Here is a 22,260-nt window from a genome sequence, read left to right as displayed (position 1 = left end):
GCAACCCTAGCAGAGGAACACCACCAAGCGAAAAGGTGTGGCACGCTACTTCAATGCCCCCATATCATTATTCTTCAAATTTGTTGTGTCACTAAAATAAAAGTGAAGTTTCCCCCCAATGTTTCGCCTTCATGCCAGGAACTGCTTCATCTCCTAAATCTGTGCATCCCGGATGACTGTTAAATGCAGAGGAGCTACAGCCTGGCAATCCTTTCTCATTCTTGCTGGCTGCATGAAACAGCTTTGCTAACTGGTCCCTGCTCAGTGGATTCTCTTATTTGGCATTGAGAGTTCATATTGCCTTAGGAGAGCATGACAAAAATAGTTTGCGATTTAGGTACAGTTGCCAGCCCCCAGGTGGGACCTAGTGGTCTCCCACTTTTACATAGGGTTGCCAAGTCCAACTCAAGAAATATCTGGGGACTTTGGGGGTGGAGCCAGGAGCAAGGTTGTGACAAGCACAACTGAACTCCAAAGGGAGTTCTCGCCATCACAATTAAAGGGAATGCACACTCCTTTTAAACGTCTTCTCTCCATTTGGAATAATGAAGGATAGGGGCACCTTCTTCATAGAATTGGACCCCCTGGTCCAATCCTATGAAGAAGGTGCCCCTATCCTTCATTGGACCCCCTGGTCCAATCTTTTTTTGAAACTTGGGGGAGTGTATTGAAGAGAAGCACTGGATGCTATGCTGAAAATTTGGTGCCTCTACCTCAAAAAACAGCCCCCTCAAAGAGCCCCGGATACCCATGGATCAATTCTCCATTATACCCTATGGGAACCGATCTCCACAGGGAATAATGCAGTGCCCAGGAGACATTTCCCCCCTCCCCCCACTTTCTGATGTCCCTGAAATGAGGGGAGGGCCTCCAAACCAGGGGATCCCCTGCCCCCACCTGGGGATGACACAACAAAAAATGCAAGCTAGTGACCAGTTTACTAAGAAGTATATAGAAATCAGCCCAAATGTCCAAAACATGTATATTCAAGTCCCAAAGTAGTGTGGTGACAAGCCAATCGATTAAGAAACAAGTACTTAATCGATTGGCTTGTCACCACACTACTTTGGGACTTGAATATACATGTTTTGGACATTTGGGCTGATTTCTATACACTTCTTAGTAAACTGGTCACTAGCTTGCATTTTTTGTTGTGTTATCCATTATAGTGACCTCTCTCAGATTGTACTCTATCCCACCTGGGGATTGGCAGCCTTCAATTTCCAGGAATTTCCCCGCCCAAAGGTGGCAACCCGAACGGATTCCTGCATCCCGGTCTCTCCGGTAGATCTCCCCAAAGGTCTTGCCAGCTCACAGATGGTGTTGTTAGCAGACGGGTGAAGGCCGGTGCTTGGCTCTAATCTTATCGCTGGACGTTAACCTCCAACAAGTCAGGTGGAGGGGGAGAGCGATGCAGGGAAATTGAGTCAGCAAGAAAAAAAAAAGTCCAAGGTATAAAAGATGCTTCCTAAGCTTCTACCGGTTTAGGTTTCAGCCTAGGGGTCAAACAAACAAATCTTGGAAAAATCCATTTCAACTATTTGATTTTCCCCTCTTGTTGACCTTAGAAGGAGTCTTTTTCCTAAGGAGACCTTAGATTTTCCTGAATGCTTCCCCTGTCTCTCTTCCATACAGAAAAAGGGCAAGAAATTTGTTTCCCTCCCCCCTTTATATGGTTGTCAAACTCCAAGATAGGGTTGCCAATTCTCAGGGGGGAACAGGAAAGAAAGCCCATAGGCATCCACGTAAACAAAACCCCAGATTTTCCAATTGTTTTATACAATCAAATATCCTCATAGAATCATACCATACCAAAAGTGCAAATATAAGACACACCCATATACGAAGTCCATATACTTAAAGCAATAGTCTATTTCTTTGGAATAAAAATCCTTCTAATTGTTCCTTAAAGCTGGGACTCCGAGACGTGGTGCGATGAGCCGTGAAGGTGGAGTCCTGTGCTCCAAATCTTCTTGTAGCCAGTGTAGAGATGGCTACAAGCAGCAAGGAAAAAGAACGCGACAGGGATGTGCTTGATGCCCTGTTTCACAATAAGCTTCTACCAGCTGCATATACAAAAGGTTAAAATTCACTAGCAAATAGATAAGTAAACAAATTGAAATTTACAAACACGTCAGGCATTCCTATATATACCTTCAAAACATTTTTACAACTTATGTGGGAGACCAACGCTCTAACTGTTCTGCAGACAAAGGCGGCTTCGAATAACACAATCCACTGCACATATAAGCTACAAGTGTAATCAATCAAATGCTCTCTTAAAGTATCTACAGCAGTACTTCCCACAGATCACAATACAAAGTTTATAAGATTACAAAAAGCACGACAAATCCCAATCGCTGTTCAATAGCATTTATAGCATTGGAGAAAGTCCAGAAAAGGGCAACTAGAATGATTAAAGGGTTGGAACACTTTCTCTATGAAGAAAGGTTGAAACGCTTGGAGCTCTTTAGCTTGGAGAAACGTTGCCTGCGGGGTGACATGATAGAGGTTTACAAGATAATGCATGGGATGGAGAAAGTAGAGAAAGAAGTACTTTTCTCCCTTTCTCACAATACAAGAACTCGTGGGCATTCGATGAAATTGCTGAGCAGACAGGTTAAAACGGATAAAGGGAAGTACTTCTTCACCCAAAGGGTGATTAACATGTGGAATTCACTGCCACAGGAGGTGGTGGCAGCTACAAGCATAGCCACCTTCAAGAAGGGATTGGATAAAAATATGGAGCAGAGGTCCATCAGTGGCTATTAGCCACAGTGTGTGTGTGTGTGTGTGTGTGTGTGTGTGTATTTTTGGCCACTATGTGACACAGAGTGTTGGACTGGATGGGCCGTTGGCCTGATCCAACATGGCTTCTCTTATGTTCTTAATCCATTGGGAACCAAGGAGTTTAATTTAAAAATCCATCGCATTTCCTGCTTCAAAAGCCACTTATGCATATCCACTTTCCCATAAAGCCGAACGGGAAATTTTTCCAACACAAAAAATTTAAGATCATTTGGATCATGATGTAAATCACACAAATGTTCTGAAAGAGGAGCTTCAGGCACAAAATTCTTCACACGGGACCTATGTTCCAAGACGTGGGTACGTACCGCCCGTCTGGTGCTTCCACAATATATTTTTGGACATGGACACAAAATTATATAAATACACCCTTTAGTTGAACATGTTGTTGTCTCTTTTAATTTAACGCTAAAACCTGATCTTGGATGCTGAAACTCTCTGAGTTCCAAAGATAAAGGGCAAGCGGAGCACGTCCCGCATTTATGGTGCCCCCCCACGTAAGTAGGAAAGGGCATTTTCTTAAAGTCAGATCTCACCAAAGCGTCGGATAAGTTTTTTGTCCTGTGGTATCCTATTTTTGGAAAATTACTACACCCAGGTAGGTCTTTTACCAAGAACCAAAAGTTCTAAGAGTGTTTTGGATAGAATAAAAAGGAGGAGAAAATTGAAATGTGCAGGCCAGTCTATCATTAACCCTTGTCAAAGTGCAGCTTGTAGAAAAGTTAACAATATGTCAAGAAATGCGATGTTAACCAAAGACACTCGTCAGGAGAGGGCAAACTCAAGGGTTAAAGATCCCCTAGTTTGGAGGCCCTCCCCCTGTTTCAGAGTCATCAGAAAGCAGGGGAGGGGAGGGGAGGGAAATGTCTGCTGGGCGCTTCATTATTCCCTATGGAGACCGATTCCATAGGGTATAATGGAGACTTGATCTGCGGGTATGTGGGGCTCGGTGGGGGGGGGGCTGTTTTTCTGAGTTAGAGGCACCAAATTTTCAGCATAACATCCAGTGCCTCTCCTGAAAATACACTCCATGTTTCAAAAGGATTGGACCAGGGGGACCAATTCTATGAGCCCCAAAAGAAGGTGCCCCTGTCCTTCATTATTTCCAACGGAGGGAAGGCATTTAAAAAGTGTGCGGTCCCTTTAAATGTGATGGCCAGAACTCCCTTTGGAGTTCCATTATGCTTGTCACAACCTTGCTCCTGGCTCCACCCCCCAAAGTCTCCAGATATTTCTTGAATTGGACCTGGCAACCCTAGGCAAGGGGTGGGGATTAGGGTTGCCAGATCGAGTTTGGGAACCTCCTGGAGACTGGGGGATGGAGCCTGGGGAGGACAGGGACCTCAGTGGGGTACAATGCCACAGAGCCCCCCTCCAAAGCAGCCATTTTCTCCGGGGGACCTGATTCAGAGTTGCTAAGTCCCTCCGCTGCTACAGCAGGGGACTCCTCTCTTGTGCGCAAAGCGCAGATGGCATGACGATGTCACCTGGAAGGAAACATAAGAATGACATGTTCTCAGTTTAAACCGGACTGGAGGAGCAATAGAGCAATCCACAGACTGCATTTATTGCCATGTGACACCCTCGCCATCGTTCTCCAATTCTGCCTTTGTTGTTTTCCCATGCCAAAGCTGACCAGACCAAATGTTCTTTTAATTTGTTAACTTCACTATTTTGCCATTGGATTCTTTCTAACTTTGTTTCACATGTTTAACCACTTTATTTCACATGTTTAACCACTGCCCGCCAGCTATATGTAGCTCTGCTCACTGTACCTCATTCCATGGTCTGAAGTGTGCACAAAAGCTTAAAGGTAGTCACCTGTGCAAGCACCAGTCGTTTCCGACTCTGGGGTGACGTCGCATCACGACCTTTTCGCGACAGACTTTTTATGGGGTGGTTTGCCATTGCCTTCCCCAGCACAAAAGCTTACATTCCGAGTAAAACTTTCCCATTTAAAAAAAAAAATTAAAAATAAACTTTATTTAATCAAAAAGCATCATAACAATAGAATAAAAATTAACGAAAAGTAAGAAGCAAAATATGCAATTAGACAAAGTGAAAGGAGCATCTCAACGTAGAGCTTTGTCAAAGGCGCTACTGGACTCCTACTTTGTTCGACGATTTTAATTGATTTATTTAGGCCAAATAATAAGGGACAGACACCCCCAAAATAGAACATGGCCTCTAAAAAGAGGACACCTGGTAACTCTAGACGTTGGGATTTTGCATCACATGCCGTTGTGTTTGGACAGCCAGTGGGCGGGTGGAGTTCAAAAGGTTTACTTATGTAATCGTGGCTTCCACAATATTTGGACAAGGCAGGACATTTGGTACCTCTCCCCTCCCCTCCCCGCTCCTGCCCCCTCCCCACCTGAAATCATCAGAAAGCTTTGGGTCCACTTGATTGTTTCTAAGAAAGAAATGATCCGGCACAAGTACGTGCACGTAAGCCAGCCACAGAAACCAACAGATCCAGTCATTAAAAACAAAAAATCCTTCACAGAGAGAGAGAGAGGGAAAAAACTTGAAATATAGCAACTGAATAAAGTATTTTAAAAGAAAATATATATAAATACATGTATTTATTTCCTAGAATCACAGAGCTGGAAGGGACCTCCAGGGTCATCTAGTCCAACCCCCTGCACAATGCAGGAAACTCACAAACACCTCCCGCTAAATTCACAGGATCTTCATTGAGTCCACTCTTCAAAGCAGCCATTTTCTTCAGGGGAACTGATCTCTGCCAGCTGGAGATCAGTTGTAAAAGCAGGAGATCTCCAGGCCCCACCTGGAGGTTGGCAACCCTGTTAAAGTAAGCATTGTGTTGGAAGAAAATTGTTTATCTTTGGGTGTGCTACCCACTTCAGTGGGTGGACTATTTCTTGTATTGTGGGAAGGGAAACTGCATGTTACAGTTTTATAGATCATAAGAGTTGGAAGGGACCTCCAGGGTCATCTAGTCCAACCCCCTGCACAATGCAGGAGACCCACAAATACCTCCCTCCAAATTCACAGGATCTTCATTGCTGTCAGATGGCCATCCAGCCTCTATTTAAAAACCACCAAGGAAGGAGAGCCCACCACCTCCCAAGGAAGCCTGTTCCACTGAGGAACCGCTCTAACGGTCAGGAAGTTCTTCCTAATGTTGAGCCGGAATCTCTTTTGATTTAATTTCAACCCGTTGATTCTGGTCCTACCTTCTGGGGCCACAGAAAACAATTCCACACCATCCTCTATATGACAGCCCTTCAAGTACTTGAAGATGGTGATCATATCACCTCTTAGCCGCCTCCTCTCCAAGCTAAACATGCCCAGCTCCTTCAACCTTTCTTCATAGGACTTTACTTGTAAGAGCCCCGTGGCGCAGAGTGGTAAGCTGCAGTACTGCAGTCCAAGCTCTGTTCACGACCTGAGTTCAATCCCGGTGGAAGCTGGGTTCAGGTAGCTGGCTCACGGTTGACTCAGCCTTCCATCCTTCCAAGGTCAGTAAAATGAGTGCCCAGTTTGCTGGGGGGAAAGTGTAGATGACTGGGGAAAGCGATAGCAAACCACTCCGTAAAAAGTCTGCCATGAAAACGTCAGGATGTGATGTCATCCCAGAGTCAGAATTGACTGGTGCTTGCACAGGGTTACCTATTGATTTACTTTACCTATTTATTTACTTCATGTATATTCTGCCTTTCACTCCAATGGGGACCCAAAAGAAATTGGCATCATTCTTACATCATTCTCCTCCTCCTCCTCCGTTTTATCCTCCCCACTCTGCAAGGTAGGTTAGGCTGAGAGTCTATGACTAGCCCAAAGTACCCACCCCCCACGAACTGCCATGGCACAAGGGTGGATTTGAACCTGGATTTCCAAGAGCCTAGTCCAACACTTTAATCACAGTGGGGTCAGAGCTACACATAAGTTTCTATCGAGAGTTCTGAAATATCTAAGAATAAGTCCATGTGCAATTGTCATCTTTATGCCATGTGCTCAGGTATCGATAAGAGTTCTAAGAGCCTTGATTTACCGGATGTCATGTACTGAATTTACTGCTTCGTGGTAGCCTTGTGGGCATCCAGGCAACCGCAGGAAACGCTGTAGATGCTGATAGATTTGAACTCGGAGCAGTAACCTATGAGCAATCTTGGCACGAGACTTGACAGCTGTGATTTGGTATGGAAACCGGGGTGTGTGTGTGTGTTTCTATTGCAGGAATACGTATATCTTGGCCCCACCATGTTGTCTTTTAGTATGTAGCAGCAATAAAGCACGTCCAGTGTTGAACTCCGCTGCATCAAACTCACTATTCAACAACAGAAGTGGGCTTTTAATCCTTCCGATATTGCAATACAAGTCTTCTGGATGTAGTAAGGGCACAGACGGTACTTTTTTGCTGACCATCGGTTCCTTTCCAAGAGACAGGCAGGTAGTTCAAAAGCACATAAGCATCAATGCGCATTTGAATGCAAAAATTGATATCATCCTGTCCTAGGAATCTGTCTGGGACATGAGAAACACCCTGTTGTGTGTGCATGTTCTATATTAACAGATGTTATGTGATATGTACCCTGATCTGGGTGGCCCAAGCTAGTCCAGTCTCATTTGGGGTTGCCAGGCCCCACCTGGAGATCTCCCGCTTTTACAACTGATCTGCAGCTGGCAGAGATCAGCTCCCCTGAAGAAAATGGCTGCTTTGAAGAGTGGACTCTATGGGCATTGTACCACCTGGAAGCCCCACCTGGAGGCACCCCGAGATTTTGAAGCATTAAAAAATAAATACGGACTATGTTTTGTAGCAAACTAATCCCAAACCCATGTTGTTGGAAAGGGTGTGGAGAAATAGGCACGTTCAAACATTGTTGGTGGGATTGCCCTAAAATAAAAGTATTTTGGAAATCTGTGCTAAAGATTGTTACGAAAATAATAGGTTGTGTTATCCCTCTAGAGCCGGAGTTGATTCTGCTGAATATATGGAATAAGAAACTGTGTTCTAAGTTGAAATTAGAACTATTTTCTATTTTCTTAATGGTGGCTAAGATCAAGGTGGCACAATGTTGGAAATCTGATAAAGCTCCTAATATTCATCAATGGTTTGATAAAGTCTGGGGTCTCTTGATTTATGATAAGTTGGCATCCTGCATATTGAAATTTGAAAATCCATTATTAGCAGATACCTTTGTTGAAAAATGGTTTGGGTTCCTTGCATACATAAATGAAAATCCGTCTTCCAGCTCATCTATTCCAACTAAATATCTGGATTACATTCTGTACTAATTTGTTCTTTAAATATGTTGCTAGTATGTAACAGGTGTCAAGGTTTTGTATAGGTATAATTTCGTTCGCGAAGCCAGGCCGAGAGAGAGAGAGAATTTATTTATATTTAAGTTTTTGCACTGTTTCTGTATGTCTTATCTCTGTAAGGAATGTTTTGGTTTTTTGTTTTTGTTTTTTATTCTAAATTAAAATAATAAAAATGTGTTAAAAAAAATAAAAATAAATACCGGTAAATACGGGGGGCTGGAGGCGCCTTTGCTACATCACCCAGACTAAGCCCAGCTCTCGCAAGGTTGCTATCCAATCACAGCGCGGCTCCTCCTCTTTGGAACGTGGGCGGCAACTTTTAGAACGCCCAGGGGAGGAAAGCGGTGGCCACATTATTATCCAATCGCAGAGCAGCCCCGCATTCCAGCTGGTTCGCTTCCTTTGATACAAAGGCAGGAGAGGGTGGGGAAATGGAGCGCTTGCCCTTTTCAAATATGGCCGCGGAAGGGCGGATATGGGGAGAGAGGGTTCCTTGTTAAAAGTCATTTCCGGGGAAAACAGGGAGGGTAGCTTGGGGCGTGGGGGGAATAAGATGGCTGCCCCCATCAAGATCGTAGAGTGGTCATGCAGTGGACTCCAGCCTGCTTGCTGGGGGGCAGCTCTCTTGTCCCTTGCAGGTTGCTTTGCCAGGACTGGGGTGCTGGTCTTGTAGGGTTGCCTAGTTGAGGTGTCCAATTCCCAGAGAGTTCCCCCTTCCTATGCACGCATTTCCTGCACCCTGTCAATTTAGTCTTGCCTTGGGTGTCAAAAGGATGCGTAGAGAGATTGCCCTGCGGAGAAGTCAGCTTGTTCCTTTGCACACAAAAGATGTTCAAAGATGCCATATGCTGCAGGAATTTTTTGGGTTTTTTGAAGCTATAAGCGGTTGCTTTTGTGCAAGGGGGCTTCTCTGGGGGAGAAAGGGACATGAGGGTCGTCGGGGCGGGCTCCTATCTCCGTGAGATGCGGTGGTGCCGGCTCCTGGGTTTCACTGGGACGTTTTTCGCTTAAGTTGCAACGAAGGGAAAAGGGACGAGGTAGTGCGGGGAGGGGTTGAGCCCCCCCCCCACATGAGCTGAAAGCGGAGGGGCAGGGTCGGATCGAGGCCATGGGGAACGTGCTTTACCCCGCGCCCGTCCCGCGGAGGGGCCCCCGCCGCGAGGAGCCGCTGGCTAATCCGGGGAGTTTCGATGAGCTGCACAGAAAATGCAAAGGTAAGTCTTGTGCGATGTTCCCTCTAGGCTGCAGAGTCTTGTGAGCAAAAATTCTACTTTGTGAGCTACTGCTATTAAAATTGTGAACTACTGGCATTAAAGTGGTGAGCTGCTGCATAAATTATTGTGCTCTAGGGGGTCATCCTTCCTGAGCTAAGACAAAAACGTGTGAGCTGGAGGCTAAAAATCTGTGAGCTAGCTCACACTAACTCAGTTTAGGGGCAACACTGGGCTTATGTGCTTTCCTTTCTACAACTGAGCATCTGGGGTCGGTTAGCAACTCTTAATCTGCTGGGCGGGGGCAGGTCGCTGTTGCACCTGTCCAAAGTGGGTTGCTGGAGATCCTTGTTTGCTTTCCTCCCTCCCTCTTGCTTTGGGTTGGTTACTCCAGGGCAGGGTTTGACGCAAGGGTTGCTTGCCAGTTGCTGATCCTGCACAAGAGCTTATTGAATGCATTAATTGTCATCTGTAGTCCGTCTTTTTCACTGCGACTCAAGGTGGATTACATAGAGTGCTAGAACAAAGTTTGAGTCCAGTGGCATCTTTAAGACCAACACAGTTTAATTCTAGGTATGAGCTTTTGTACATGAACAGAATTAACCCAGGATTAACCTTTGTTGGTGTTAAAGGTGCTACTGGGCTTAAACTCTGTTCTGTTGCTTCAGACCAACGCAGCCACCCAACTGAATGTAGGAGGAGCAGGGGTGTCAAACATGTAACCTGGGGGCCGAATCAGGCCCCGGAGCAACTGGCTGTCATCTGCTTCCTTCTCTTTCTCTCTTGCTTCCTTCTGCATCTCAGCTTGCTTCATCGCACGGGAGCTACAGAGCAAAACCTCTGTTTTCTCCATTGGTTGAGGCTTCTCCCCCTCCTGGTCACCTGGGGAAGGAAGGAAAGAGCCAGAGCTTCCCTTGCCAAGTTTCCTGGATCCCATGGGAGAAATACAAAAAAAGCATCTTTAATAAGCGCTAGTGTTTTAAGTTTTTTTAAAAACTCTTTAGTCTTGTTTGTCTGTGTCCTTTAAAAAGTTTATATCTCTGCTACCTAATCTTAAAATGCATACACATGGCCCAGCCCGACACGACCTGGCCTGACAGGGTCTCATTTATGTCACATTGGCCCTCATAACAAATGAGTTCGACACCCCTGAGAGTGCTGTCAGTGCAATTGACAGGACAGGATATAAAATGAATTATGAAATACGGCTTGGGTTATGACTGTAATTCATCTTCCCTGTATGGTTGGATGTGAAGGTGGATGTTCAACCACAGTTGAAACTTCTTCTTTTTTTGGGAGGGGGGGGGTATGCACATGAACACCAAATGTGGGAGAGGGGTTCAGCCTTTGCAAATTCATTCTAACAGTTTTGCTGCATTGGTTCTGGATTAAAATCTGGCCTTTTTGTTGATCTTACTGGATGGTCTCAATCAAGCTGTCAACTCTCCATCTTTTTTTAAAAAAGGAGGGTAAAAATGCTGACTGCTCCTATCCTGTTCCCCACCTCTGTCTTCATTAGAAAAGGCTGAAATAGAGGCCTGTAATCTGAAAAGCTGCCCGGTGGGTACACTTTCCACATCAATGTGTTGACAGGTTGGGGGTGGGGGGGGGGGAAGCTTTTCTTGTTAACTTTCTGCTTTTTGGGTAGCGGTTAAAGGCACCCTGAGCTTTGTGTCCTGTGTGAAAGAGCAGAAAATATGCTGCCCAATGAGAGATCCCCCCCGCAACAAGATATGCTTTGATTAAAAACCTAAGTTTCTAGTCCTCATGTTAATTTAAAAGAAACATTTGTCTTTTTGCTGCCTTTATTCCTGTCTGTCAAAAGGGACAGGGAGAGTCCTTATTTATTTTATATATAATATAGTCTGACTTCAGCAACAACAAAACCCAAATTTTGCAAGGGATGACCCATGTAAATGATGATAGTCCTTTGCTTTTGTGGTTAAATTTAATGTGGCTGCTTCTCTTCTCCCCCCCCCCCCTTTCTAGAAGTCTTCCCTCAGCAGATGGAAGGCGTCAAGCTGATCATTAATAAAGCCCTCAGCAGCCATTTTCAGGTTGGTGCTTTTGTTATTCTTCTTAATCCTGGGTGGGTTAGGGGGCCAGTTTTTGTAACCATGTTGTGCGGGGGTGGAATTCCAGCAGGAGCTTCTGCTAGAGCTTACAAAGCTCTTGGAGGATTGGCTACATCAGGGGGTGTGGCCTGACATGCAAAGGAGCTCCTGCTAGAATTCCACCCAATGTTGTGGAGAAATTGGCTGATCTGTTGGGCTTTGGTATGGCCTGGTTATTGGGGGGGGGGAGTGCAAAACAGTGAACATTAATTAGAGTTGCCATCTCTGGGTTTGAAAATACCTGGCAATTTGGGGGTGGAGCTTTGGGGGTGTGGGCTTGGTAGGGTATAAGGCCATAAAGTCCACCTTCCATAGCAGCCATTTTCTCCATGGGAAGTGGAATAAATGTTTTAAATAAATAATAAGCCATTTATGTACTTTGGAGATAAGCTGTAATTCCAGGAGATCCCCAACCTTTACTTGGAGGTTGGCAACTACAATGGACAGTTTGGTTTTCTGCATTCCTGTATTCCTGTAATGTATGTCATAATTACTTGGAGAGAAAGGAAACTAGTTTAGCTTAAATTCATAGAGTTGGGATGTTCCCTCTAAGCTGCAGAGTCTTGTGAGCAAAAATTCCGCTTTGTGAGTGCTGGCGTTAAGGTTGTGAGCGAGTGATTTGGCTATTGCATAAATTAGCTTGCTCTGGGGCCATTTTTCCTGAGCTAAGACAAAAATGTGTGAGGCTGAAAAATTGTGAGTTAGCTCACACGAACTCAGCTTAGAGGGAACACTGGGTGGAAGGCACCTCTGGGGTCATATAGACCAACCCCCTGCACAATACAGGAAATTTACAATTACCTCTCCCCACTCCCATGGTGACTACTCCCTTCTATGCCCAAAAGATGGCAGAAAACCCCCAGAATCCCTGTCCAAACTGGCTTGGAGGACAGGTTGGACTAGACGGCCTGTATGGCCCCTTCCAACTCCTGTGCCTCTATGGTTCTAAATTGCTGCCTGATCCCAAATTGGTGATCGGCATTTCCCTGGGTGTGTAAGAAAGGGCCATGAGAACTGAGTACTGATGCAACCCTTCCTGCCTGGTCCGGCAAAGAGGTTTCTGCTGTCTCTGGGGTCTTGCCCACCTCCGTGCCCTGTGCTGCTTCATTCGGCTTCAGCCAGTACGGGCAGAACGAGAGATAAACTGTGTAGAAGAAGATATTGGATTTATATCCCGCCCTCCACTCCGAAGAGTCTCAGAGCGGCTCACAATCTCCTTTCCCTTCCTCCCCCACAACAGACACCCTGTGAGGTGGGTGGGGCTGGAGAGGGCTCTCACAGCAGCTGCCCTTTCAAGGACAACCTCTGCCAGAGCTATGGCTGACCCGAGGCCATTCCAGCAGGTGCAAGTGGAGGAGTGGGGAATCAAACCCGGTTCTCCCAGATAAGAGTCCTCACACTTAACCACCACACCAAACTGGCTCTCTGTAGAAGTTGGTGCTCTTGGCCTCTTCTGTACCCGACTCCAAAAGGCCCTGAATCTACAAATTCCGATGTGATAGTCAGGGTTTTTTGGTCTTGTGAATGGTGGCAGTGGTGGAAAGGGATGTTGAGTTGCGTTCAATTTATGGTAGCCCCGTAGATTTTGCAGGGCTGGAGACCACCAGAAGTAGTTTGCCATTGGCTGCTTCTATCCATCAACCTTAGAATTCCTTGGTGGTTTCCCATCCAAGTACTGATCAGGGGGAACCCTGCTTAGCTTCTGAGATCTGATAGTTGGGTTGCCATGGCCTGCCTCTATGCAGTAACCCTGGACTTGCTTGGTGGTCTCCCATACAAGGACTAACCACAGCCGACACTGCTTAGCTTCCAACACCTTTCTCAAATTGTTATTTAAGAACATAAGAGAAGCCATGTTGGATCAGGCCAATGGCCCATCCAGTCCAACACTCTGTGTCACACAGTGGCCGTAAGAACATAAGAGAAGCCATGTTGGATCAGGCCAATGGCCCATCCGGTCCAACACTCTGTGTCACACAGTGGCCGTAAGAACATAAGAGAAGCCATGTTGGATCAGGCCAATGGCCCATCCAGTCCAACACTCTGTGTCACACAGTGGCCAAAAAAAAAACAGGTGTCGTCAGTAGGTCCACTAGTGGGGCCAAGACACTAGAAGCCCTCCCACTGTTGCCTCCCCACCAAAGCACCAAGAATACAGAGCATCACTGCCCCAGACAGAGTTCCATCTGTACCTTGTGGCTAATGGCCACTGATGGACCTTGGCTCAAGATGTTTATCCAATCTCCTTTTGAAGCTGTCTATGCTTGCAGCCACTGCCACCTCCTGTGGTAGTGAATTCTATGTGTTAATCACCCTTTGGGTGAAGGACTTCCTTTTATCAGTTCTAACCTGACTGCTCAGCAATTTCATGGAGTGCCCAGGAGTTCTTGTATTGTGAGAAAGGGAGAAAAGTCCTTCTTTCTCTACCTTCTCTATCCCATGCATAACCTTATAAACCTCTGTCATGTTGACATGTTGACCTCTCAGTTGACATTTTTCCAAGCTAAAGAGCCCCAAGCACCACCTTCTGTGGCAGTAAATTCCATGTGTTCGGGGGAAGAAGTACTTCCTTTTATCTCTTTGGGGGAAGAAGTACTTCCTTTTATCTGTTCTAGCCCCGCAGCTCAGTTGAAAAATTATCCTTTTTTCCTGGGAAGGGGCTGCATCTTCTCCCATGTTTTGCTTCCATCTCCCTCCAGGTGTCCCACACAATCCACATGAGCACAATCGGGCCGTCAAATTACCACATAAATGCCACATATGTTGGGGATCAGCAGACCAGTCCCACAGAGGTGAGTGAACCATTGCTTTATTGGTGGTGCAGGGGAAGAGGTTGAAGTGGGAATTTGGAATAAGTTTATTTCATACTGGGTGCAAATGTCTGCAGCAGGTAGGTGTTGACTTTGAATCTCTTTTAGGTGCCTTTGCCCTGTCAGTTGAGCTTCAGCTGGTATCGGTTTAATGGTTAAAGTCTCGGATGTGGGTTGGGGTTTCTGGAAGGACCTGGCTGCTTAGTTGTTATCTTGAGGTCACTTTTAATCTTTTACATGCATCCTAGTGCTTTAATCTTTAACTGGTGCTGGAGTAAAAGCCAACAACCACCATATTTAGAAAATTAAAGTTTCATTTTCGTCTTTAATCAACGTAGAGGGCAGTTATCAGCTCTGTGCATATTTTTGTGTTTGGGCACATTGTACCGGTCTTGGGTTATGGTAAATTGATGGTGGTGTCCACCTATAAACTGGGAGGCAGTCAAAAGAAAGTAAAGATGCTGCGGAAGGCAATAACAGTGAATTGTAACAAGAGGTTGATAACCTTAAAGGGAATAGGAACCTTCCTGAGGAAGTCATTGACGAAATGAGCTTCTGTCTAGGTGCTCATTGGATGGACCTTTCTTGTAATGCTGTAAAGTTGTACTTCTTTATAATGTATACAATAGATCTACCTCAGTGGCCCCCAACCTTTTTGGCCCCAAGGGCCAGCCCATGTGGCCCCAAGGCTGGCAGGGTGGGGGCACCCAATTCGGCTTCCCCCCCACCCACCCCCTGCGGCACCTCCTCCTCCCCCCCCCATTTTCCTCCTCCCTCCTCTGCCCCCCCCTGCGCAGCCTCGCCGCCCCCCGTTTTCACCATTTAAAGACCGGGGAAGGGGCCGTGAAGCACTTCCGAGGCTGACCCCCCTGCCGCCAATCACCTGAGCAGCCGGGAAAACTGCGGCAGCCGTGGCGAGCGACCTGCTGAAAGAGCGGCTCTGCCCTTGTCACTTACTGCTGCGGTTTTCCCCAGTGATCAGCAGGATGGGGGGGGTCGGCCTGGGAAGCACTTCACGGACTCTTCTCCGGCCTTTAAATGGTGAAAATGGGGGGAAGAGGAGGCGCTGTGGAGGGCGGACAGCGAGGCTGCGCGGGGGAACGGGCGGTGAGGTGCGGCCCGGTTGGAAACAGGCTGCGGACTGGTAGCAGTCCGCGGCCCTGGGGCGAGGAACCCCTGATCTACATGACTCTTTAAAAGTTTTACTAAACATTGTTAGTCCCTATACCGCAGTGTTTTTTGTATTGCCCCTATACCAAGCTGTTTACTCCCTCTATCAGTGGTGGAACAGTAGCTTCTAAGATGATACAGGACGCGAGCACTATTAGCTTCCTAAAAGGGTCATTCTAAGTCATCAACTGCTGCTCAGCCTGGCCTCCGATTCCCAGTTCATTCTGCCTGTCTTCCTGCTTCTCATCTAGGCCTTTCCAACCCTCATTGGGGATATTGACACGACTGGAAGTCTCAACGCTCAGGCGCTTCTCCTGTTGGCAGAGCGGATCCGGACAAAGGCTGTCTTCCAGGTAAGCGCCACGTGTGGCCTGGCTTGGGTGGGTGGGCATGGAGGGGAGCAGCTCCCAAGTAGGGCTGTCGATCTCCAGGGTTGCCCTGGAGATCTCTCCTCATTTCTTCTGGTCTTCAGACAACAGGAAACGGCTGCTTTGGAGGGTGGACTCCATGGTGTTATAAGCCTGCCCTCCCCAGGCTCCAACCTCCAATCTCCAGGAATTCTCCAACCCAGAGTTGGCAGCCCTACTCCCAAAGCAGGGTCTTGCCGGTCTGACAGTTCAACTGCATTTGGAGAAGGGCCGTGGCTCGGAGGTAGAGCATTTGCTTGGCATGCAGAAGGTCCCAGGTTCAATCTCCAACATCCCCAGTTTAAAAACAGAACAAAGTTGGAGTCCAGTAGCACCTTTAAGACCAACAAAGTTTTATTAAAAGAATCAGGTTGGAGGTGATGTGGAAGACTTCTTCCAGGGACCCTGTAGAGCCGCTGCCAGTCTGAGCAGGTAGTACTGACTTTGATAGACCCAGGGGTTTGATTCAGAATAGGACAGGTTCATATGTTCATATTCTTCTCTTGGCAAGCCATCAGTGACTAAGAAAAAGTAGCAGGTAAGAGGTAATTCACTGCCACAGGAGGCGGCGGTGGCTATAAGCATGGACAGCTTCAAGAGGGGATTGGATAAGCATACGGAGCAGAGGTCCATCAGTGGCTATTAGCCACAGCTTATCGTTGTGACTCTGTGTCTGGGGCAGTGATGCTCTGTACTCTTGGCACATGGGAGTCCTTCTGGAGTTCTGCCCGCACTGGTGAACCTCCTGATGGCACTTGGGTTTTTTGGCCACTGTGACAGAAAGTGTTGGACTGGGTGGGCCATTGGCCTGCTCCAACAAGGCTTCTCTTATGTTCTTATGGCCACTGTGTGACACAGAGTGTTGGACTGGGTGGGCCATTGGCCTGCTCCAACAAGGCTTCTCTTACGTTCTTGGGGTGAACCAGCCAGGAATTGGTTCAAATCTTACCTCCTTCTCAAGCCGCGACCTCTCCCTTCTCTCTGTCCATTCCAGACACAGCAGTCCAAATTTATGACTTGGCAGTTCGATACAGAGTACCGGGGCGATGACTACACAGCCACCCTGACATTGGGCAACCCGGATTTGATCAGCGAGTCGGGTGAGTGCCGCCATGGGAAACGGTCCCATCTTTCCCTTGCTTCTCCAGTTCATGGTTGTCCAAGGCAGGACCGACATGGGTGGGTACGGCAGGGAAGCTCTCCTGCTTCGCTTCTGCCGTTGGGGACTTTGGAACGCATCGGTGTGTCTTTCCTAGCCCCCATCATGTGTGAGAGCTCTGCTGATGGTTGCTTCTTCGCTATCTTTGTGACTGCGTGCCAGACTTTCTCAGCCTGCTGGCAAGGGAGTGACACTGGTTTTCGGCAGGGACGCTGCTGGACGTGGGGGTGCTAGTCTCATGTAATTACTGCAAGATACGGCCGGGATTTTGCTCTGTGGTGCAAACAAGAGCATCAGCGTCCTTGGCTGGAAGTGCAGACTGGAAAGCCCACGCTGCGTGTAACTTGGCAACCGAAACCCTCAAAAAAGCTAGAGTGCTGTCACTTGTTTGCTTGTGCTGTAGAGTGGGGGGAGAGGCCTGCATTGCTTCCCTTGGAGGGTGGTGGTAACGGAACCTCAGGTCCCGCGATTCCCCCCAGCCACCATTAGAGGGCGTAGGGAGTTCTGTAACCCCATAAAAAGGGTCTGCATCCCTGCCCCTGGGTAACCTAGCAACTGTTGCAACGAACAGGACAGGCGATAAGTAACCTAGCAACTGCTTCTGAAATGGGATGGATCACCGTAACATCTGTGTGGCTTAGAGGAGGATGGAGAATCACGCCTCCAAAGCAGCTTAACTGACTCATGTGGGTGGGGGAGCTCCGGAATCCCCTTCAGCTACTGTGTAATGGACAGCAAAGACATCTCGGGGTGAGCAGGGGGGGATCATAACCTCTGAGCAGTCTTGGGGGCCATCACTAAAGAGCAGCTCTGGTGTCTTGTCCCAGTCATCAAGGGCTGGCAACCCTTGGGTGCTTCGGGGGGCAGGCTTGGGCATTGCACAGTGTCACATGATGTCACTTCCGGTCATGGAACTGGAAGTGATGTCACGTGTTGCTGGGACTCTCTAGCAACCCCCCAAAACTTGCTAGAGCAAGGCCCTCCAACAAGGTGCCTTATTATTATTAGTGCCTGCTGACAGCTTACCTGGCACTGACCAGCTGCTTTCAGAAAGTGGGTAGGCCCATGTTGGCTTCTGATTGGCTACTAAAAATCTGATGGGCTGGGCGGAATAAAATGTTTTGCAGCTGCCACCATGGGATTAGTTTTATTTTCTCTCACTTTTATTTCCTTTTAGAGTATCCCTTTTCTTCCCTGGACTTGAGTTTCCTCTGTGTGACTACCTCCTGCAGCAGCCATTTTGTCATTGGCGCTTCCTTTTGCGGCAGCCATTTTGTAGTTGCACCGAAAACCCTTTGTCAGAGTTCCCAAAAACCCTTTGTCAGAGTTCCAAAGGTGCCCACAGGCTTAAAAAAAGGTTGGGGACTCTTACGCTTGAGTGTCCTGGCAGCATATGATGTCACTTCCTGTTATGTGACTGGAAGTGATGCTGTGAAGTCACTTTTTCGAACACAAATTAACTATTAAAAGGGTGGGGAAGAGTTCTGTCTCCTTACTGAACAGCAGACACTGTGTTTCCTTCCCTGCAGTTATTGTCGTTGCGCACTTCTTGCAGAGCATTACTTCACGGTTGGTTCTAGGGGGTGAAATGGTATACCACCGGCGGCCAGGCGAAGAGGGCGCCATCGTCACACTGGCTGGGAAGTATACAGGTGGGTTCCTGTGATAAAGCTTTGGGGTCCAAAGTTGAGAAGGGTCCCTCCCCACACTCCCTTTGTATCCAGGTTGGTGTAGTGAGAGCCAGTTTGGCGTAATGGTTAAGTGCGTGGGCTCTTTATCTGGGAGAACTGAGTTTGATTCCCCACTCCTCCACATGCAGCCAGCTGGAACAGAAGTCTTTGTTTAAGAAAACTTAAGTTTTTGTTATGTGCTGGAAGAGTTTTTACATGAGCAAGCATTCAAAATGTCATACCCCCCCTCCAATCTGTTGTAGTAAAGTCCCGGAAGATCTCATTCTCATTAGAATTTTTTAAAATCCTTGAATGTATAACTTGTCTTTGAGCTTGCAAAATTAAACAGTTAATTTTAAATGAATTCCAGTCTGGTGTGTTGCTGTCCGAGAGAATCTTCTGCCTATTTTTTTTCCTGGTGGGGGGAAACCTATATATCCCTGTCCCTGTCTAAATCTCACATATCTAATCAGGGCTTTTTTTGTAGCAGGAACTCCTTGGCATATTAGGTTACACCCCCCTGATGTAGTCAATCCTCCAAGAGCTTGCAGGGCTCTTAGTACAGGGCCCACTGTAAGCTCCAGGAAGATTGGCTACATCAGGGGGTGTGGCCTAATATGCAAAGGAGTTCTTGCTACAAAAAAAGCCCTGTATCTAGTAAACTTTATCCTGCCCTTTCTCCCAGGAGGTAGGGGTGTGGTGTTCATGATTCCCCCATCTTTATTTTATCCTCAGACCAACCCTGTGAGGTAGGCTAGGCTGAGTGGTGGCGGCTTGTCCACGGTCACTCAAAGCCATGGCACAAGGCTTGTATCTCAGATGCTTGTTCAACTCCAACTGCTGCATCCGCACTCTCCGTAGGCTCAATAATACCCCAACGTATACACACCTTATATTCCCCCCCTTTCTTCTCCCTTCTGTAGCTCTCAAATGGGTAGCCACGCTTAACCTCGGCTATGGTGGGGCTCATGCCAGCTATTACCACCGAGCCAACGACCAGGTGAGGCAAAAATGAATCCCCTCCCCAAATCCCTGGGATCAAATGCCTGTCCCTCGTATTTTTACCTCAGTTTTTTTTTTCCTTCTTGCAGATTCAGGTTGGGGTAGAATTTGAAGCCAACACCCGGCTGCAGGAAACTAGCTTTGCTTTTGGTTATCAGCTGACCCTTCCTCAAGCCAACATGGTGTTCAGAGGTGAGCTGAGAGTCAGGTTACAAAGTAGGGGGTTTGCCCTTGATACTTCCTTAAGAACGTAAGAGAAGCCATGTTGGATCAGGCCAGTGGCCCATCCAGTCCAACAGTCTGTGTCACACAGTGGCCATAAGAACATAAGAGAAGCCATGTTGGGTCAGGCCAATGGCCCATCCAGTCCAACACTCTGTGTCACACAGTGGCCATAAGAACGTAAGAGAAGCCATGTTGGGTTAGGCCAATGGCCCATCCAGTCCAACACTCTGTGTCACACAGTGGCCATAAGAACGTAAGAGAAGCCATGTTGGGTCAGGCCAATGGCCCATCCAGTCCAACACTCTGTGTCACACAGTGGCCAAAAAACCCAGGTGCCATCAGGAGGTCCGCCAGTGGGGCCAGGACACTAGAAGCGCTCCTACTGTGCTCCCCCCAGCACCAAGAATACGGAGCATCACTGCCCCAGACAGAGAGCTCCAACAATACGCTGTGGCTAAGAGCCACTGATGGACCTCTGCTCCAGATGTTATCCAATCCCCTCTTGAAGCTGTCTATGCTTGTAGCTGCCACCACCTCCTCCTGTGGCAGTGAATTCCAACAAGACTGCACTTTCTAGTTTGTCAGTCTTCACACACTGCCTGATCTGGATGCTAGTGTGCTGTTTATATATGACTGGTGGGGGGGGGCTCCTTGTTTTTGTGGTAATCTCCTGGCTTGTTTAAATATCTGCTGGAGGTGGAATATGTAAGTCTGGGGGGGATAAGGCTTGGTGCGGGGCTACCAGGTACATTTAGGCAACCAATAGGGGGGACTTGCTGGCAGTGAGGGGACAGCCTCAGCTGCCATCACAGCAATGACACTTCCTGCGCTCACCAGAAGTTATGTCATTGTGCTGTTGGCAGTGCATGATGCTCTGGTGTTTGGGCAGGAATTCTCTGGTAGACGTCTGTCTTTAACACATTATTTGGCCTAAATTCCCGGGCATCCCATTTCACCAGCAACACAATGATATCACTTTCGGTGCATGCTGGAATTGATGTCGCCATATCATTGGTGATCGCTGATTTATGGCTACTGCATTTTATAGTTAATAAAAATACAAATATACAGGGCTTTTCTTTAGAAGGCTGGAGAGTCTCCTGACCTGCTTTAATGGTTCTTTTCTTCTTGAGGCTTCTTGGATAGTAACTGGTGCGTGGGGGCCGTTCTGGAGAAGAAGCTGCCGCCTCTGCCCGTCACCCTGGCCTTGGGCACCTTCCTCAACCACTGGAAGAATCGGTTCCACTGCGGCTTCAGCGTCATCGTGGGCTGAGAGCTCTGGGACTCTTCTCAGCTGAGGGAGATGCTGCCGGGTTTAATGTTTTGCGAAACTGTGTGGTACGGTCGGCCCGGCTGCATGTGAGGGCGATGGGCTGGTCCACCACGGACTTGGCGCAGGGGGTGGTAATTCAGGGCTTGCGATGCCCTCCCTCTCAGAGCCTTTGCTCCAGAGCCCTGCCGGAATAGGGCTCTCTGATGGGCCTGTGGAAAGCCGGCAGTTGCTTGGAGAGATGTCCAAAAGCGGTCGTGGTTTGCCCTCATCCCGATCCACGAGGTACTGATTTTGTGGCAGGGGTGTGGTGGGTGGCAGAACCCCGTTGTCCCCCCCACCTTATGGATGGTAGCCTTCCTGCCTTCGTTCGCTGCAGTTCGGTGGATGCCGACCTCATGGAGTGGATGTTGTTTCTATGTTGGACCGGTGCCAGGGCTCGGCAATTGGGAGAGAGGCTGTTTATCTCCCATCCTGGCACCCTACAATTGGCTTGTGGGTGCTGTGTACCCCCCCTTTCCCCTGACTGTTGAAACGGTTGCCGATTCTGTGTATGATGACTTGGAGCCTGATTAAAATCATACTGGAGTCCACTCCTCCCCTTCACGAAGGACGTCTCACTGGCAGTCATTTTGTAAACCTTGCCAAAAGCGGTTTTCACCAGCGGTAGTTTTCGAACACGTGGAAATAGCTTGTGCGCTCGACTCCTGCCCACCCCTCCAAATTTTCGGGCTGGCAGCACCTCTGTTCTGGTGAGGCCCAAGGTATGCTATCAGAGGCACTTCCTTGCTTCTCATGTATCTCGGGACCGAATGTGGTAACGCTGAAAACGCTATGAAATTTGGCTATGCTGGTGTTTTGGCAAATCTTAGCTTAAAACTAAGGAAGCTTGAATCCTCACCGGTTCCACTTACGTCCTGGGTGCTGGACAGCTGATTTGTCACCAGGCTGTTGGGCTATTGGTGGCCATTTTGTGCCTTTCTGCAAGAGGGAGGGCTGCATCCAAGCTCTGCAGGGTGGCAGTTGAAAGAAGACTCCCTGCCAATAGAGAAGGGGATTGGCTGGGAGCAGAGCTTTTTTTTGTAGCAGGAACTCCTTTGCATATTAGGCCACGCACTCCTG

At 47.7% G+C, this 22,260-nt stretch overlaps 1 protein-coding gene across 1 annotated transcript; it reads left to right on the top strand.

Annotated features, from left to right (window-relative positions):
• The first annotated feature begins 8,621 nt into the window (after window positions 1-8,621).
• On the top strand, window positions 8,622-21,748 carry TOMM40L (translocase of outer mitochondrial membrane 40 like). The gene is made up of 9 exons (XM_060257185.1): window positions 8,622-9,314; window positions 11,301-11,368; window positions 14,125-14,217; window positions 15,657-15,758; window positions 16,807-16,912; window positions 18,501-18,623; window positions 19,565-19,641; window positions 19,733-19,835; window positions 21,002-21,748. Exons 1-9 carry the CDS (start codon window positions 9,209-9,211, stop codon window positions 21,139-21,141), a joined length of 918 nt encoding a protein of 305 aa, XP_060113168.1. The 5' UTR covers window positions 8,622-9,208; the 3' UTR covers window positions 21,142-21,748.
• Window positions 21,749-22,260: the final 512 nt, after the last annotated feature.

Source organism: Heteronotia binoei, chromosome 1 (assembly GCF_032191835.1).
Source record: "Heteronotia binoei isolate CCM8104 ecotype False Entrance Well chromosome 1, APGP_CSIRO_Hbin_v1, whole genome shotgun sequence".
NCBI classification, from domain to species: Eukaryota; Metazoa; Chordata; class Lepidosauria; order Squamata; family Gekkonidae; genus Heteronotia; species Heteronotia binoei.
The sequence above is the reverse complement of the archived record's forward strand: the minus strand, read 5'-3'. Positions and strand labels throughout refer to the sequence as shown.

What these genes read in the sequence shown, in the direction of transcription:
- TOMM40L (XM_060257185.1), top strand. Translation starts at nt 9,209, where the DNA reads ATGGGGAACGTGCTTTACCCCGCGCCCGTCCCGCGGAGGGGCCCCCGC. An exon ending in AGCAGACCAGTCCCACAGAG is followed by an intron (nt 14,218 to 15,656) that starts GTGAGTGAACCA and finishes CTTCTCATCTAG; the next exon opens with GCCTTTCCAACCCTCATTGG. An exon ending in AGCCAACATGGTGTTCAGAG is followed by an intron (nt 19,836 to 21,001) that starts GTGAGCTGAGAG and finishes TTTCTTCTTGAG; the next exon opens with GCTTCTTGGATAGTAACTGG.